Source organism: Hemicordylus capensis, chromosome 3 (genome assembly GCF_027244095.1).
Source record: "Hemicordylus capensis ecotype Gifberg chromosome 3, rHemCap1.1.pri, whole genome shotgun sequence".
In the NCBI taxonomy this organism is placed as follows: domain Eukaryota; kingdom Metazoa; phylum Chordata; class Lepidosauria; order Squamata; family Cordylidae; genus Hemicordylus; species Hemicordylus capensis.
The window spans coordinates 231,425,256-231,443,184 of NC_069659.1; the positions used below are offsets into that span (position 1 = coordinate 231,425,256).

At 44.5% G+C, this 17,929-nt stretch overlaps 2 protein-coding genes across 3 annotated transcripts in view; both read left to right on the forward strand.

Annotated features, from left to right (window-relative positions):
- SUPV3L1 (Suv3 like RNA helicase) overlaps positions 1-3,688 on the forward strand; it is a 33,662-nt gene extending 29,974 nt beyond the window's left edge. Inside the window, exons 14-15 of the mRNA XM_053305596.1 lie at positions 2,003-2,151; positions 3,163-3,688. Coding sequence (XP_053161571.1) covers positions 2,003-2,151; positions 3,163-3,649 — 636 coding nt within the window. The 3' untranslated portion in view covers positions 3,650-3,688. The remainder of the gene's footprint in view (positions 1-2,002; positions 2,152-3,162) is intronic.
- A 2,481-nt stretch (positions 3,689-6,169) lies between these two features.
- LOC128351707 (hexokinase HKDC1) overlaps positions 6,170-17,929 on the forward strand; it is a 45,857-nt gene continuing 34,097 nt past the window's right edge. The window contains exon 1 of one of the 2 annotated variants that reach the window (XM_053311467.1): positions 6,170-6,259. Coding sequence is in view for 1 of the 2 variants with exons in the window: in XM_053311466.1 (XP_053167441.1) it covers positions 13,856-13,918 (63 nt within the window). In the remaining variant the exon portion in view is untranslated. Of the gene's footprint in view, positions 6,260-13,628; positions 13,919-17,929 lie in introns of those variants that run through there. The other variant, XM_053311466.1, reaches the window with a different exon arrangement.

Below are 17,929 nucleotides of genomic sequence, written 5' to 3' on the forward strand. Positions count from 1 at the left end.
AATGAAGATATTGAAGTGGTGGATAGTTTCTGCCTTTTGGATCAACCATCAACAGTAAAGGATCCAGCAGTCAAGAAATATGCCGCAGTGAAGGCCTTGGAAAGGATATTTATTATTATTTATTTGATTTTTATACCGCCCTTCCAAAAATGGCTCAGGGCGGTTTACACAGCAAAATAATAAATAAGATAAGATGGATTCCTGTCCCCAAAGAGCTCACAATCTAAAAAGAAACATAAAATAGACACCAGCAACAGTCACTGGAGGTACTGTGCTGGGGGTGGATAGGGCCAGTTACTCTCCCCCTGCTAAATAAAGAGAATCACCACATTAAAAGTTGCCTCTTTGCCAACTTAGCAGGTATTTAGATACCGTGACATGTCTATACCTACAAAGATTAGAATTGTTCAGACAATGGTTTCCCCCGTGATAATCTAAGGATGCGAAAGCTGGACTTTGAAGAAACAAGATAGGAAGCAATATAGATGCTTTTGAGCTTTGGTACTGGAGGAGACTTTTGAGGATGCCATGGACAGCCAGGAATTTTCACTCGAGGCACCAATGACCAGGCTTAGACTATCACACTTGGGACACATTATGTGAAAACCCAGCTCCCTTGAGAAGTCCATAATGCCGGGAGAAGTTGAAGGAAAGAGAAGAAGAGGACGACCAGCAGCAAGGTGGATGGACTTGATTACGACAGCAATGAATGCATCACTGAGAAATCTTAAAGGCCAAGTTGAAGACAGATCATCCTGGAGAGGATCTATCTATGTGGTCGCTAAGTCGACACTGACTTGACGGTACTTAATCAATCAATCAATCAATCAGTGGCTGAGGCCTATGCTTTTTAACATTGGAATCATTAGAAACCCAGATGCCATAATTATATAGTTGTATCCATGCATTTTAAATGATGTTTATGTTCTCACTGAATTTGCAGTCATTGTCATAGCCATTCGTTTTTTTAGCTTCATGACTCAATTTGGGTTTTTCTGATCTCATGATTAAGTGCTTTTTCCAGGTGAAAGAGTGTTAAATTTTCTCGATGGTCGGAAATTGAGATATGCATCCTTAGAAAGCATCTGCTTCCTTATAGTTTGCTGGTGTCGGTCTCTCAGTTCTTGTATTAAGACTTGCATTGGTCTCATTAGGACTGGAAAAAGTAGTCCACTTTAAGCAACTTGCACCATAGTAATTTATTTTTTACTTACCATAGGCTTGCTGATTTAGTCAATTGTAGAATGGAATCCAGGATCATGTGCAGATCTGTATTTAAAATCTGCATGAAACATGTCTTTTATTGCTCAAACAGCAAAAGAGCTAGCAACTTTGAGATCAAATATTGCCCTTATGTGAGCAGAGGAATGAATTACTGGGCAGTCATGTGACTTTGCCTTCCTTCTTCCTTCCCCACATTTCTTGCACTGGAGCCAGTGCTAAAGGGAGCTCAGCCTTGGAAACTAACAGTTGGCGGCAGGCCAGCTCCATTAACAATCAAGCTGACTCTGCTACCTCTTCTCTATGAGTGACCCATATAAAACCCTGCTAATGAGCTTTAGTGGGGCACAGATGTCTGATTCATTACTTGGACCCCCAAAAATGTGGCATTTGAGGAAAACATTTATATTCCACAAAGTAAGGCGGGTTACCAGAAAAGCTCATGGGGATGCAAAATGGAATATTGTTCATGATTATAGAAACATAGGAATAGTTTTATTGATTTAACTTTCCTTTTTCCAACGCCTGCTCAAAACAGGGGAAATTCTTTCTTTTAAAAAACTAATAAATGCCTTTGCTTTCACTTGCCACAGTTATTCTGAATTGAACCAAAGCAACTGTATGAAGTGTGCTTATTAGAAAGGGCTGAAATTGCTGTCCTTGAACTTGGCAGGAAAAAGGAGTCTATTGCAAAGGGTATTTGGAGATGTGAAAGATGAACTGGTATTCTTAACTTAAATAATGTTGTTTCTTAATGCCTAATGTACTTTTCATTTCCTAGTTTGCACGGCAGTTCAGTAGAAACGAACCTCTGACATTTGACTGGCTGTGCAGGCATATCAAGTGGCCCCTGACTCCACCCAGGAATATAAAGGACCTTGTACACCTTGAAGCTGTTCACGATGTCCTTGATCTCTATCTTTGGCTGAGGTACTGGCATGGATATCTGCTTATTTCTTCCTCCTTTGGACCATAAGGAAGTCTTCACTTTGAGCAAGAGATGATTTAAGCAGGACCTTATAATATGGTACAGTCCTTTTGTGGGACTGTTTGAAAGTGCTGCCTCATCAGAATTTGAAAATTCACATGTCCAAGAGAAATATTTTAGCTTCATCTCCTCAATGTGTTCCTTTTCTATGCGCAGGGAGATTTTGATATGGAGACACTTTAACACATGCACTTTGAGGTGGTAACTGTACTAAGTCAGAAGCTGCATATTTGAACTGATCCTAGGTTGAAACTGTAGAGGAATTGTGAACTGGGTCTTAAGAGGCTAAACTAAAACATATGCCAAATCATAGTGCTCCTCCTGATCAGTCTGTATGATCAAGGCTTGACTGTTAATTAGATTTTCAGTTACTGCAGAACAAAAATAAGGCCCATTGGAAGCCAGTATGGTGTAGTGGTTATCATGTTTGAAACCTGGGTTCAAAATCCTGATCAGCTTAGTGGGTAATCTGGGCCACGTTTACAATCTCTTAGCCTCACTTACAACACTGGCTGGTGGTTAGTATAAAATGTGGTAACTCCTTGATGTGCTACCCTGAGTTTCTTGGAGAAGCATGGGATAAAATGTAATATGTTTAGATGGTTTTATTTTATCTCTCTTTTTAAAAACTAGGTTTCACACGCAGGATATGTGTGATCTTGAGTGTATGTGTGTGTTCCTTAAAAAATGGCCTCACTTGTTCTGGGAAAGCAGCTTTATACTAGTCAAAACTGGCAGTTGTTTGCTCTAAATGGCTATATATTTATACTTGTTGTCTCATTTTTACCTCAAACTCTGTCTGGATAACAACATATTGAGCAGATGAAAACATGAAACTAATCAAGGAGAGCTCAAGACTATAAATTCCAGAGGAGTTTGGTAAAAGAGGAACACCACTAACCTCTCAAATTATTTCAGTGGAACCTTACTTGTTCCTGTGTGCTTTCTTACAGCTATCGATTTATGGACATGTTCCCAGATACTGCCCTTGTGAGGGACATCCAGAAGGAGCTGGATGACATTATACAAACTGGGGTGCTTAACATTACAAGGCTGATCCGAGTTTCAGAAACTGCTTCTGGGGCTGTAGTTGTTCCAGATGATTTTCCTCTTCAGAGGGCTAGTGTCAGTGATGGCATGTTGAATGTAGAAGACCTCCCAGCAGCTGACAAAGAGCCTTCCCCACGTGAAATGAAAGCCCAAGGGCAGCGAAGAGCAAGAGGATCTAAAGCAGTGGGCTATAGGCCTGCTGAAGCACGAATGGACCCCCAGGGACGAGTCCAGGGTGTGCTAGCTGCTAGATTAATACGACAAGGTCTCCTCACCCAGGATATGCTGAAGCAACTGGAGCATGAGTGGCTAGCTCATCGCCATGGCAATGCCAAGGATGCTGCTCAAAATGTAGAGCCAGACAAACACAAAGGGGGAAAAAGAGAATGAATGGGACATTTTTGCACAATAAAAATGATTTAATTAGCATTTGTGTCTTGGTCATACAGGTATAAATTTATTAAAATTGTCGTTAGTGTTCCCTCTAAGGTGTACGCATGTGCGCCCACTCACAAGTTTTTGGATGTCCACTCAGTTAATTTTAGATCCCTCAGGTTGAATCAGGAAAGCCCCACTCTGAATGCACATGCATGCACACTGCCTTCATACTGCCACCCAGAGCAAAACTCATTCCGCACGCAGATGAAAAGAATCAGAGGGACCACTGAATACAAACAGTGAAGAAATCACTGTTATGAGAGTTGTATGCTTTAATCACCTTAAATAGTGCTTGACAGCATCAACTGGGGGAAAGTGTCTGTCCCAAGGAATGTATACTGTAAAGCAGTAGTTCTTAATATGGGGTTAATGAATTGTAGCTGGGGATGCTGGGAGTTGTAGTTCAGCAACATCTGGTGAATCCCAAGAATCACTGCTCTAAGTCTGATTCAGGAGAACAGAGAGGTGGGAGAGGCAAGGGTGTAACAAGGGATGAATGAGTAACTGTCGTTCCACAGATTCCATTGTCCTTGGAGATAAATCCTTAGCTATTAAACAAGGGCTTTATTAAGTGTAAAGGTGATAATAAAAATATTTTTATTATTGTGTTCCTACCCCACACAATAATGTTGCTCCAAGTGGACTGTACATCTGTACTTAAAAGCTGAACCTCGGTCAGCTCAACACACATTGAGTCATGTTGCAAAGTTCAGACACATTGCTTGAAAATGCAGCCTAACTTGTCATCCAACACCTTTTCCAAGGTACAGAGTTCAGCAGGTTAATGTATTAAAATTTATATATATACAGCTTCAACGGAAATCAGATTAATAGTGTGGTAAAACAAATTTTTTTGCCTCTTGACTTGTACCTATCTTGAATGGAAAGCCACCATCTTTTAATTGTCCTCCATTTTTTGGAATTTCATTGGAAGGGCACTTCCCAGTTCTAGCTTATGAAGGTGTCTTGAGAGCGAGCGAGAGCGCAGTTTTCAGTACTCTTGAACTAGATAGTTCTAGGAAAACCTATCCCATATTTTCCCATAAGCAACCAAGCATACCGAATAGAAATTGACAGTAGTTCCCAATGCACACATGCATATGTGCACCTTTCTAGCAGTGGGAGCAGCTGGGGAAGAACCATGTGGTTGGTCCTATCCATGTGGTTGCCATATTCGCTCTTGCTCATTGTCTCCTTCCCCACTGCCTGGAGGGCGGGATCTCACCACAGGGAAGCAGAAGACCACTTTAGGACTTTGTTAGATTCTCTCTGCTAAATATGTATCTATATATTTAATTCTCCTGGGTGAGCCTTGGAATGTGTGTCCCGGTGCCCAGCTGATTGGCTGGACAGCGGAGGCGCCTGATTGGCTGGGGCCCGGCCGTGGAGGTCAGAGGCGGTGGTGGGCCCGACTCAGCCGCAGACGCTGGCGGCGGCGGGCCCGGCAAGCCCCAGGAGTGGAGAAAGAAAGTGGTGGTGGTGGTGGTGGTGGTGACAGAAGTGGCGGTGGGGAGGAGAGGTGGCTGGGCCCAGAACCGGAGACTGGGGCAAGAAGTTGGGGGCGGGGAGACGTAACCACTGGCCTCAAAGAACGCACAGATGCTCTGTGCAAGGGTCGGCTAGTATAAATATATTTTTAAAAAACAACCCTTTGTCCTTGAATTGATTGAGCTGTTCTTGTTTTTGGTGAACAAGTTTCCTTTTTATTTGAGATAGTGGTATAACTATACAGTTGAAGAAATCCAAAAATTGCTTCATAGGTTAGGAGGAGCCCTTTGGGTGGTTTAGAATTTTATTATGCTGCTTCTTAACTCACACACTGATGTAGCTTCCAAAATCTTTGACTCTGCTGTGTGCTAATCCAAGGCTCCATCCCATGGTTCAGTGTACATTTGACCCTGCATTGTATAACCTTCTAGACAGGTTATACCAGGATAGAAATCAGTACAAATAATGTGCTTGCTATGGCAGGCCAAGGGAGTAAGGAAGTGAATAAGGAGCCAGCACTGCACTGAAGGCCCTGGCTATGGTTAAGACCAACACCATGCAGCTCGTGGGTGGTGAGATGCAGTGTGAAAGATGGCAACACACTGCTTTTGAGAATAGTGGTAGGGTGCTTTACGCAGTGAGCAACAGCAACATGATTTGGGGGTAAATGATTATTACAAAGGGAATGTAATCTCACTGCCCTAAATTTACCAAATGTAGAGTCAAAAGTATTGGGGGGCTGGGGGGATGGCAGCACTGAGCTGGCTCCATGAATAGGTCCGGTGCATGGAGTGTGCTCAGTACTGTCCTCTTTCCCTCAAATACTTTAAACCCTCTAGTTCGCCTTAGGGTAGAGAACTTCTATTCCCTTCACACCATCCCACATCAGTGGAGTGCTTTTTCCACCTCTAAACTCAGACGGCTAGTGGCACTGTTGAGTCTAGAAATGGGAGAAGCAGTGTTGAGCTACAATGGTGGCAGTGAGGAGGAAGAAAGGAGAGGAGCAGCAGCCATCCAAATGAACAAGGCATAGGGCTGGAAGCAGGCTTTAGAGTTGCTCACAACTCGTTGGGTGTAAGTGTACAAGGTTTTTTTTTAAATTATTTTTATCTTCTAAAGGTTTTTGGTTTGATCACTTATGGGGGATGAAGAATTCTTTGTATCTTTGAGTCAAAGTAGTCATGATGCTAAAACATCATTTTCCTATTTATTAAGGCCCCAACAGGGTCCCAAACTGGATCAGGACTGCAGCAAGGGTGTGGAAGGGAACAATCTTTCTGCTCACAGCTAAAATAAAAAGTATGGATGTGAGAAATGAAGTACCTGTGTTCAGGTAAATAAACAGGATTGGTTGTAGCTTCCTCTTGCATGTGTACCTGGTTTGAAATGGCTGTGTAGGATAGCCTTTTACTCTGGATTTCTTGTGGAGTATTGTCTGACAAGAAATCTGTGCACTTAGGAGGTATAAAATGTGTTTGTTGAGCCTTTTAAGAACTAAAACACTAACTCTAGGACATTCTTTTGGCGTTTGCTGAGATTAGCACTTCAGTTCGTTGCCTGTTCCCATAGTGACTCCATAGTAACTGTTGAAAGCACTCTGAAGTTTGTTCAGGCATTTAAGGCTGATTTGGATGAAAGTTTTCTTCCATTCTAATGATGTGAATGCAATTAGACTCAATGAAGAGTACTGGCCTCACATGATTGAATGAATAGAGTGTAGTATTGTACTAATCCCCTGCTAACAAGTTCTGGAGCTAGTTAGCACAGAGCAGGATTCTCCACAGGTTGTGGGCTTCACAGGTTGTGGCATCTTAGAATCCAGCTGACTTTGGGAGCAGCGTGGTATGAGGCTGGCACAGTCCACAAAAGTATTTGAATCTTAGTTTGCTCTGAATAGGTGAGTGAAGCGAGTAGTGTATTTGGGGTGGGGGGAGGAGAAGGGGTGCAGCAGACCACAAGCCACTCTGCAAGTGACCACCTGTGTTAGGGCCAGTCCTGCACCTCTTAGCTCCCTTCATAGATGCTGTGCTAATTGAGGAGGCTTGCAGCTGAGCACTCTAGTTGCCTGTGGTGAGTAAGAATTGCCCCTAGGTAAATTCCCATTCTAGCTTTAAAGTGCTCCTGCCTCTTTGGGGTTAAATGGGAACCCTGTGGACAGGCCCTGTCAGGCAGTTCTGCATAGTACAAGATTGTATTCTGGAGATGGAAGAGAGAGAGCAGCCCTCACTAATGGTGTCCAAGGAAAGCACTGCTCTGCCACTTTTGGCTGCCCGTCCTGGCACTCTCCCTGTCTTTGATAGACGTTTGGGAGGATAGCAATAGCAATAGCAATAGCACTTACATTTATATACCACTCTATAGCTGGAAGCTCTCTAAGCAGTTTACAATGATTTAGCATATTGCCCCCCAACATTCTGGGTACTCATTTTACCGACCTCGGAAGGATGGAAGGCTGAGTCAACCTTGAGCCCCTGGTCAGGATCGAACTTGTAACCTTCTGGTTACAGGGCGGCAGTTTTACCACCGCGCCACCAGGGGCTCTTAGCAGTATGAGTCTGGTACGAGATAGCAGTACGAGTCTGGTACAGTACACAACTGGTGTGCTGGGAAGAGAAGCACACAGAGAGCCTGTAAAGCAAAGTGATTTTTAAAAAAAGCTCAACTGGGCCTCAAATCCTTGGTTGCCTATGAAGCTCACAGGATGACCAGTCACCATCTCTCAGCCTAACCTGCCTTACAGGGTTGAGGTGCAGATAAAATGGGATAACCTTGTTAATTATTAAACTTGTTTTCATAATTATCTTATTTTATGGTTTTTATTGTGATGGATTTTAATTTGTAAATTTTAAACATTTTAAGTCTTGTATACCGCCTAAAGATTTATATATCAGATGGTATAAAATATGATAGATAAATAAAAAAATAACCCCCACATTGAACTCCCAGCAGTGAGATAACACTGTAATAAGACTTGCACGGGGGCGTGGGGGCGTGGCATGGGAGTGAGTGTGTGCCTCAAGTGCATGGAGCAAGGCCTGTACTACCGGTATATGTGCAGCTTGAACGTGGCTGTGCAAAGCAGTGACACAGGTTCATAATCTGTTTTGTGTGAGATGAAAGCACCCTTGGGATGGCCAATTAACTGCTGAACAGAAGACCCAGGATGATGTTAACAAACCTTGTCCTGCATGTATGAGCGTGTGAATCTGCCTTAGACTGAATTGGATCGTTGATCCATCCAGTTCAGTATTGTCTACACTGACTGGCAGTGGCTCTCCAGAGTTTCAAATGGGTCCTCGTACCCACTTGGAGGTGTCAAGGCTTGAATCTGGGACCTTCTACCCCTGACCTTTGGCCCACTTCCCCCTCTGCCTCTTTCAGGAACAAAGATTTGTTGTAGTAGTATTGTTATGTTCTCAGTAGCTGCTGGTCGCTAATTGAGGGTGTGAGGACGGGGGTGGGGTGGGGATGATGATGGCAGAAGTGGACAATGATGCAATTGTTCATTTATTTCTGTGTGCAATTGTCTGGCAGTGGCCTTCTGGTGGAAGTACAAGGAAGAGACTGGGGGTGGTTGTAGCAGAGGCTGTACCTCTGCATGGCAAGCATCAGCCCAAGGGAATCAAGGCTCTGTGTGTGTGTGTGTTTTTTTTTTTTACACATAATGTTTGTTTTAATACATGGCAATACTTACTGGGGGGGAAACATTTGCAGAGTCATATGGTGTGAATGTCTGTCAAGTCACAATGATACACGTGGGAAGCCCTTCTTCACACTTGCTTTCCAACTTGTGGCAAAATCAATACTATGTGAACTTCTTGGTGGGGGTGGTTGGGAAAATGTGAAGCAACCATTGGTGACAGGGCAAAAGGGTGTGTGTGACTTGTGATGGAGCGGAATGGCAACTGAAATAAGGCACTTAGTAAACACGTAGCAGGACTGTATGTTTTTTCTCGAATGTGTGGTTTCAATATGAGTGGGATCTAACAAGCTAATTTAGGCTAGTCCAAGGGCTTGTTTTTGTAACCACCCCAGTTTTAAAAGTCTCTTTGTCATGCAGTGGTGCGTGATGCTGTCCAATGAACACAACACCAAAGCCAGCCTGAGTGTGAGGGGCTTGGTGAGCAGCTCTTTGGATCCTGACCAATGTTCACTGCAAATAACAGCTGTGATATGAAGCACTTACTTGCGCTTTGTAGGCTTTGGTATTAATTTTTGTGGCTGTGGCAGAGCTGTCTTCAGCAATGTGCTAGTAGTAAAAACAAAAATGTGGTAGATATTTATTTGTGACTGACAGCGGAAAATCTGGCAGAAACACTGAGCAAAACTGTTAGTAAGCATGTCTATCAGGAGCTTGAAGCTGAGCATAGGAGACCACTTGTATGAACAGTGAATTCTCACTGTTTCCCTGGTCAAACAAGGAATACCTACTGCTGCAGGTCCCTAGCTGTCCTGTATTCCATTGACTGGCCGCATTCACATGTAACACCAAACCGAAGTTAAACGTGGCCAAGGTTGGAACTCCAGTATGCCCGAATGCACGAAACCATGGTTGCAAGCTGAAAGCAACCTCCGGTTTGCCTCGCCAAACTCCCAACTGAACCTTTGGTTATCTCTAAGGTTTGCCACCCAGTCCTGAGATTTTGCTGCCAACGTGTTATGTTCGACTCCTGGCACAGCCATAACCATGGCTTTGCACCAATTTTCAAATCTCAGTCATAGAGGTGGCGGCTGCTTCAAGCCTTCAGCACTTCTCATTGGCAGCATCTCAGAGAACCAGCCCCTCCTGTCCTGCCAGCGATGTAGTTGCCAGGCTACAGGGAAGCTGCCACACCCCATCCCAGACTTGGCTGACCCAAGTAGGGGACCTGGAGCAGCAAAGTTCTACTTTTCCCACATATAGGATGGGGAAGGGGGCACCTTCCTCTTCCCCTTGGGGGTTATCGGTCCCTAGGCTTACTCATGAGAAGAGCCATCTGGGAGATTAATTTAAAATGCACAGGATGGTACTCTTGGTGCATGGTGCAAAAATTAGCCCATTAGCCCATGGACTGCTCTCTCATGAGAGTGGCAGCCTTTGGGGACTCAATACTGGGCCAGGATGCTCTATGCAGCAAAGCTGCAGGGATGGGTACTTGGGTGCGTATGGTCCTGGCGACTGCTACCAAGCTGCTTTCTAACCCTGTGCCCTGCCAGCCCCCCCCCACGCCCATGTGGAGATGTGCACCCTTGCCCAGAGCCCTGAAGGGTAAGCCCACTGTTACGGGGCCGCTGGAAACTGGGGCTCTTCTCTCCTGGGAATCCCCGCACCTGCAGATCTGCATATGGCACAATGCCAGACCAAGTTTGGGAACTTTGAATGGGTCTAAAGGGTTTTTAAAAGATACAGTCTGACCCCTCTGACTCATGCTAGCTGGTATGCCCTGACAAATGTTCCCCTCATGGCAGGGATAGCCTCTTCCCGGGTGGGGGGATGTTGGATCTCTAGGCTTATTCATGAGCAGTGCCCAGCAGCTGGATCAGCATTGCTCCAGCAACAGAAGAGATTCTTCATTTGTGATAATGATGGGTACAGACCCAGGGCGAACAGCGCCTGCTCAAAAGAGTGTCAGGCCATTGGGGTTCTACATAGATCCAGTTTGCTGTAGGGAGGGGTCCCCCAGAGAGTGCTTTCTTTGTCTTGGGGACCACAGCCAGGTTTCTGCAAAACTGTACCCCCTGCCAGCCTGCCCGGCCATGTGGAGATGTGAACCCCTGTCCTTACCCCCCCCACCCCCGGCACCACCATCCTGGAGCAGCTGGAAACTGGGGCTCCCCTCTCCTGGGAATCCTCACGCCCACAGATCTTCATGCAGCTCTATGTTGGCCCAGACCTGAGAACTTTGAAAGGTCCATGCCTAAACCTGGGGGTCTCCCCATCCACTCATATGGCTCTCTGTGTACATGTGTGTGTGGGGGGCTATGGGAGGGGTTTGAAAGGCAGCCCCCAGCAGGGATTTCTGAGCAGATCTGTTCTTTCAGATCTGCCCGATGCCAAACCAGGACCTTGGATTCTGAATGGGTTAAAATGTCCCTCCCAGTGTCTTCCCCTGCTCTGCGCACGTGGCAGGGACATGGCCCGTTTAAGGCTTCAGGAAGATTGGGGGAGGGGCGAGGCAGCCTCTTGGGGTGAGAAAGATAATGAAGACAATAGGGAAGGGTGGAACTGAGAGGCCTTCAGCAGCTGAGACCCCTGTGTTCTTTGATCTCATATGCTCAATTTTAACTACATCCTTGGGGTGTAGATATAACTTTACCATTGAGAGTTGGGGGCCCCACACAAGTGGGGGCCACTTGGGTGCATTGGTGCGCTGGCTCAGCTTGTGAGCTTGTGCCATCTGTGGGTGGGGCACCACCCATGGGCACCACCCTTGGATGGGTACATCCTTCCCCAGTAGACTGGCCTTCTCATTAGAGGGCTAGCCTGCTCGGCAGCAAGCTGCCAGACAGCAGATTTCATTCGGGTCTGCATGGATTGCTTTGCTGGGGTCACCCCTCGCAAAATCATCCAAGGTTATAGTGGGGCATAGCCTGCAGCATCCCCCAGCATCCTTTGCCCTCCCTTATCTACATATCCCCTCCTAGGAAGTTTCAATGTTCCCTTCCCCTCCCTTAATTAAAGCAGAATACCCCCACCCCGGACCCCAACCCCCCTGAGAATTTGTGTTTGTGTGGGACTATCAGGGTGCACAGCTACTTGGAGGGCAGCAGTGCCATTGCTGGCAGAAGAAGCGCTGCCATGGCATGGCATTTAAATTAAACCCTAACCCTAACCCTTTCCATGCCAAGGGCAGAAGGAGCTCTCCGAAAGTGTAAGATCGCACTCGGCACACCCCCTTCAAGATCATGCCCAATCGAGGCGCTGCGCCAACATGGTGACGCTTTGCCCACAGTCTGTCCATGGAGCTTGCTGCGATCTGCCTTGGAGGCAGAGCAGAAGGGAGGGGTTCCCCTCCCCTGCAACTGGGGTTTGGTGGGCCACAGTTTGGCGAATATCTGTGGCATGATTTGGAGTTACAAATTGAAAAAACCTTGGCCAAATTTACCTCCAGTTTGGCGATATGTGTGAATGCGTCCAAAGTCTCCAAGGCTGCCCACTGCAAATCCTGCCCATTGCAAATCCTGTATTTGGGAACCTTTGTTCTCTGAAAGCTCTAATGCAGGTCTTGACGAGCTGGGAGAATTGTTTGGATTTCCTCTCCTGACTTAATGACATGACTCTTCAAATACAACTGCCCTGATCCACCATGCAGAAGCAGATATGCATGAGGATTCCCTTGCTGAATCAGGAACCACAAGTGTAGGTTGACTGCAGCCATGCATCCACATTGTGAAGCACATTTAAAAGCAAAGCCCATCTATTCTGCAGTCAGTGTATATGTTCCCAGGATATGTTTTGCAATGCAGATGTGAATGCACAATCCTGCCTGCTGTGTTGGCCTAATAGTTGTAAACAGCATAATTGTGCATGGCATCTCTGGATCAGAACCAAAATCTGTGACTGATTTTGGCCATGGAAAAGTACAAATATTATCCAACTACTGACCAGCAGACCTAATTTTTCTCTTTCATCTGAATTCCAGCTCTCCTACAATACTAGGACTTGAGCTCGTTCAGTGAAATTGGCAACAGGTTTGGGACTTGATGAAACTGCTTTTTTAAAAAAACAGAATATGTAAGTAACTGATGGAATTCACAAGTTTAGATGCTGTTAAAGACAGAATAGTCAGATTAGGGAGAGATGGTCTATTAATGACTAGTAGCAATGAAATAATTTCCGTGTGCAGAGGCAGTATACCAGTTTTTGGGCAGGGCCATCACCTTTATGAACTGCTTCCAAGCTCCCAGAGGCCTCTGGTTGGCTGCTGTTCAAAACAGAATGCTGGACTAGTAGACTTTGGTCAGAGCCAGCAAGGTAATTCTTAATTCCTAAGGATACATCTTACTCAAACGCTTTGACCAAGGAGATCTTGTAGCAAATGATTTGCTCTGTTAGGTGGGGGACTAGTCACCAACAGACCATTCAGAAAAGCAATCTAGACAGGAGATGAATGTGTAACAGATAGAAGTGTGTGACACGCTTGACTGGGAAAACACACTTAAAGATTTGTCCAGCATTACAGTGCCAATCATGGGGCGGGGGGGGGGGAAGTGCCCTACATTCTCATAATCTGCCAAGCAATGTTTCCAAGTGAGATAATGCTCACTGAAGTGCTTTCTGTTTATGACTCTTTCCTATTGGAAGGGTGCCACACTGTGGAAGATCTTGCTGGGTTTGGGTTAAGCTTAGAAATGCCCCATAGCAACTGGGTTGTTCAGAGGTAAAAATTCCAGAGTTGGGCCAGAAACTAATCTTTGCTTTTCTCCACTCTTGGCAGTGAGCCACCTGCTCAGTATTAGACTGTACCAAGTGGTGGGAGGGACTCTGGGGAGAGTGAGAGCAAGAGGAGGCTGAGGTTTAATCATTGAACCAACCCAACTGAGTGGACTGTGTGCAGGACTGGCTGCCCCGGAGGAGGACTTTTGCATCTCTGCTGGGAAATGACACTGTAGAAGGAGTTCTGTTTAGTTCTCAGCACATGAACACCATCGGTCTGGAATTAAGTCGCAACAGCTCTCTCAACTGAGAAAATGTTTGCTGTACACTTAGTGGCATTTTATTTTTCAAAGCTGAAAGAGGATCAGATCAAAAAGGTAAGATTTGCCTGTGTTAGCTGTGTTTTTTAAAGTTTGATTGAATGGAGAATATTTTGTCTTGACAAAAATACAGAGTTTCTTGGATGATGTTAGCATGATCCTTGCAAGAACTGGCAGAGGGTTTGGGCAAGATCAAATGTAATTGCACCTTCCTGTGAAATAAGCTGAAGTCTTCATGAATAAGGAAAAACAGCTCCATCCAAGCACTCTGTGAAAGTTCAGAACTTCTAAATAGCAACTGGAATGCTAACCCTCAGTTTTAACAAACTTTCCTTACATACAGAATAAGTGAGGATTGAGCGTCTAGTTTGGATTATAAACTTGGTCTTGAATCTGAGCTGCTGATAATCATAGTCAGTGTGATCGCACCAGTATGAGCAGTACACTTGGCTGAAGCTGACATTGTCCAGACCAAGGATCTGAACCAAAACTTATTGAAATAATGGAGCATTCCAGATGCCTTGAAGGATAACAGAACTGCCACAGATATCTTCACCCACAATTCCCATTTTTGTATGGATAGGGTTGGTTGTGGAAATGTCAATTATTCCCTGTTACAGCTTTAATAATATAAGCGAAGAACATTCTATATGAAGACAAGTCAGTGCATATTTATCTTTTTATGGAAAGATGACCATGATGCAATAACACCTTTTGATAATCAAATGCTGTATTTCAAACAAACTTGAGGTCTATTTAATCAAACTGGGAAAGGCTTTGGGCATCTAGTGGTCTCCTCTTTTGTCTGTGTTTGTCCTTCACTCACTCTTAGCCCATTATCCTTCTTTCCTCCCCATCATTTTCCCTCTCACTGTTTAGTCAGTATCCACTGTTATAATAGAATTCCTAGATCCCTGTATTGATTGAGTTTCCCCTAATCTCTACAAAGGATGGCTGTTAAGTGAAGTAATTCTACCACCTGGAAAAAATGAGTCAGCTGAAAGAACTTAAGGTCTTAACATAAAATTTGTTTGCTTTTCAGTTAAAAACACAAAAGAGGTATAGCCTGGATCAGCTTTTCAAAATTATGGATGGTTTATTATCTATTTTTATTTATTATGTTTTCAGGCACCTTCGTTACTCAAAGCACTGTACAAAAAGTTTAAAACAAAATAAAACCATTAGATAAAAACAATTTACTGTGCGATAAAACAGTGCAACAGCAGATATGGGGTGGGGGTGGAATCAGTGGTCTGCTATGATCATTTGTATGTGGAGGTCACCAAAGTCCTGAGGAAAGTGTTAACTTTTAGGTAGAAGGAAGCCATGGTGGGGGCCTGTTGCATATCCAAGGGGAGGGGAGGAGTTTCACCATCTAGGCACCACCAGAGAAGGCTTTGTCTCAGGTCTCTGCCAAGGGTGCCTAAGATACAAGTGGGGCCCAGAGCAAAGTTCCCCCCAGACAGGGCCAGCTTGTCTACTAGGCAGATCTAGATGGTTGCCTAGGGGACCAGTTATTTTAGGGGTGGTTGGGTACTACCATGGCCACCTGCCTGCTCTCAGTACTGCCTGCCTGGCAAAGGAAAAGGGGATGTTTTGCTGCATCACTGCATCTTTGGCAGATGTTTTGTGGGCAGGCCTGCCTCTTGGCTTGTCTCTGGTTTGCTTTCCCCTTCCTCCCCTTTCTACTTGCTCTGCCCCCGCCTCCTCCTTGCCTTGCTCTGCTCTGTTACTGCTGCGGCTGCTCAGGTGGGAGCTTCCATTTTAGTATCTCAAGTACCTGGATCCAGAAGTAAATTGTGTGTGTGAGACGGTTGGCTTTGCTGAGGCTAGGCCTGGTTGGTTGCAGAGAGAAGTTCCTCAAAGCACCTTTAAAAGCTGTTAAAAATTGTCTCTCAGGGAGACAGAGAGTCTGGTTGGCAATGAGATAATGGCAGTAGAGGAAGGATGAGTGTCAATGTGCTGGTGGTTGTTATCTTTAAAGCCCAAGGCATGGGTGATAGTGGCGAGATCTGCTGTTTCCAGAAAGAGTGCAGCTGGTGCACAAGCTGAAGTCAAGCATAGGCACTACTGGCCATGGTCACCACCTTGTCATCCAGTAGTAGTACTGGGTCCAGGGCCATCTCCAAATTACAAATGTGATCCTTCAAGGGGAGTGCGACTTCATTCAGAAGAGATGAACCCCAGTAACCCATACGGGTTGTTCTACTGACTAGCAGCATCTCTGTCTTGCCAAGATTTAAATTAATCATGCTTTTCTACATCCAGTCCTTCAGCGCTCCCAGGCATAGGTTAAGATATCCACTGCAGGGATGTTATATGTAATCTATATATAAATATTGGTTTCCCCCAATATTTACTTTATTTTACATTTCTTTTGTATCCCTCCCCAAAAGAGCTCAGGACAGCAAACAACATGGAGATTTTGCTGTTTTATCCTCCCAGCAGCCCAGTGAGGTAACTTAAGTTGAATTAATGTCTGGCTGGAGGTCATTGAGCAAACTTATTGGTTTGAACTCAGGTTTCCAAAGACATGATCCATTACACCACACTACTCCTTCACTACATTAACAGATGCCACTAAGGGATTCACATGCATACATTCTACTTCATAGGTCTTCCACAAAATCCAAACTATTTATAAACACAGTCTGCTCAAACCTGAAGAAAATGGGAATTCAGCAGGCTACATTTTAACGTGTTATTTTTCACCTGGCTCATTAACCTGCTCCCAAGTCATCTTCAATGTGTGGTTCAGAGAGCTTACTTTTAGTCTTCTCAGAGATATGTTGGTCCCATGAAACATAGTATCTCCTTGCTCAGTCTTTACATATCACCAATGAATTTAAGTGTGCAGAGGATGACTTTTATTTATATTTCTCAACATAATAAAATAAATTATACAAGCAGGAAAAGCCCCCTCCTCTTGTTTTTACAATATGAAGATGAAGAGATGGAGACTTTTTGTTGAAGTTTTGACCACATGCTAAAGAGGCAATCCACTCTTCTGTTTAAATTTTGAAGCAGTTGTCCTCTTAAATAGTGCACTTGGAAACTTCAAATAAATATCCTGCTGTATGCATGGTTTTTCTATGCATACATATTATCATAGTGTCCTTTGACACTTGGGAATTGTTGTGATGACCCTTTGACTTTTGGGAAAGACTTTTCAGGGGGCTCTGGCAGCTGCCAGGAGGTGGGAGGAGCAGGGGTCACCACTGTAGATTCCAGTCATGATTATGACTAGAGGTAGCTATATACTGTTTTTCAACAAAAAGTTCACAAAGCAGTTTGCATAACAAAAGGGATGAGGAAATGGTTATCTGTCTCCAAAAGGCAGCACAGTCTAAAAGAAGCACAAGGGAGACATGTTGAAATGGACCACAGCCACAGTGAACAAGTGTAATGGTTGATTTTTAACCATTAACATTTAACCTTTCCGGTGACCTCCCATGTGATGGTATAAGATAAAGCACATCAGATCATCTGGAGGGACCTGGACAACCAAAACAGTGGTCCTCAGTACAGCAACATTTCAGGCAGTTTTATTCTGAAATATGTTTATTTTTTGATCTGCTGAGTATTATATTAGCAGTCAATTCTTGTTAGATCTGGCAGGTAAACAAAACAATAGTGTAATTGAAGAGCATAGAAAATGCAATCACAGCATTTTACCTTAATCTGATTTTGCTGCCTTTTTCTGAAGGCAGCAAGTTCAGGGCATGGCCTCCAAAGGGACAATGCAAATGTTAGCTTTTTGATAACAATCCAGGGTGAGGTGTGTTAATTGGCCCATCTGGTGGAAAAAGAGCCTCCACTGTTTGTGTAAGTGAGAGTTTGGGTTGCTTCCCACGTTACTTTTGGGAGCTATGGAAGATCGCCACCTGGAGAGGGCGTATATGGAAAAAGATACTGTTAAACCTCAGTTGTATTCCAGTCTGGTTGCCTTACAGAGACCTGGATTTCCCCTGAGAGCTTCAGTTCATGGGTAGATAAATACTAGATGTGAGAATGAACTGTACACACCACATATTTTCAGGTATCTCAAATGTGCCTACAGAATGTCCC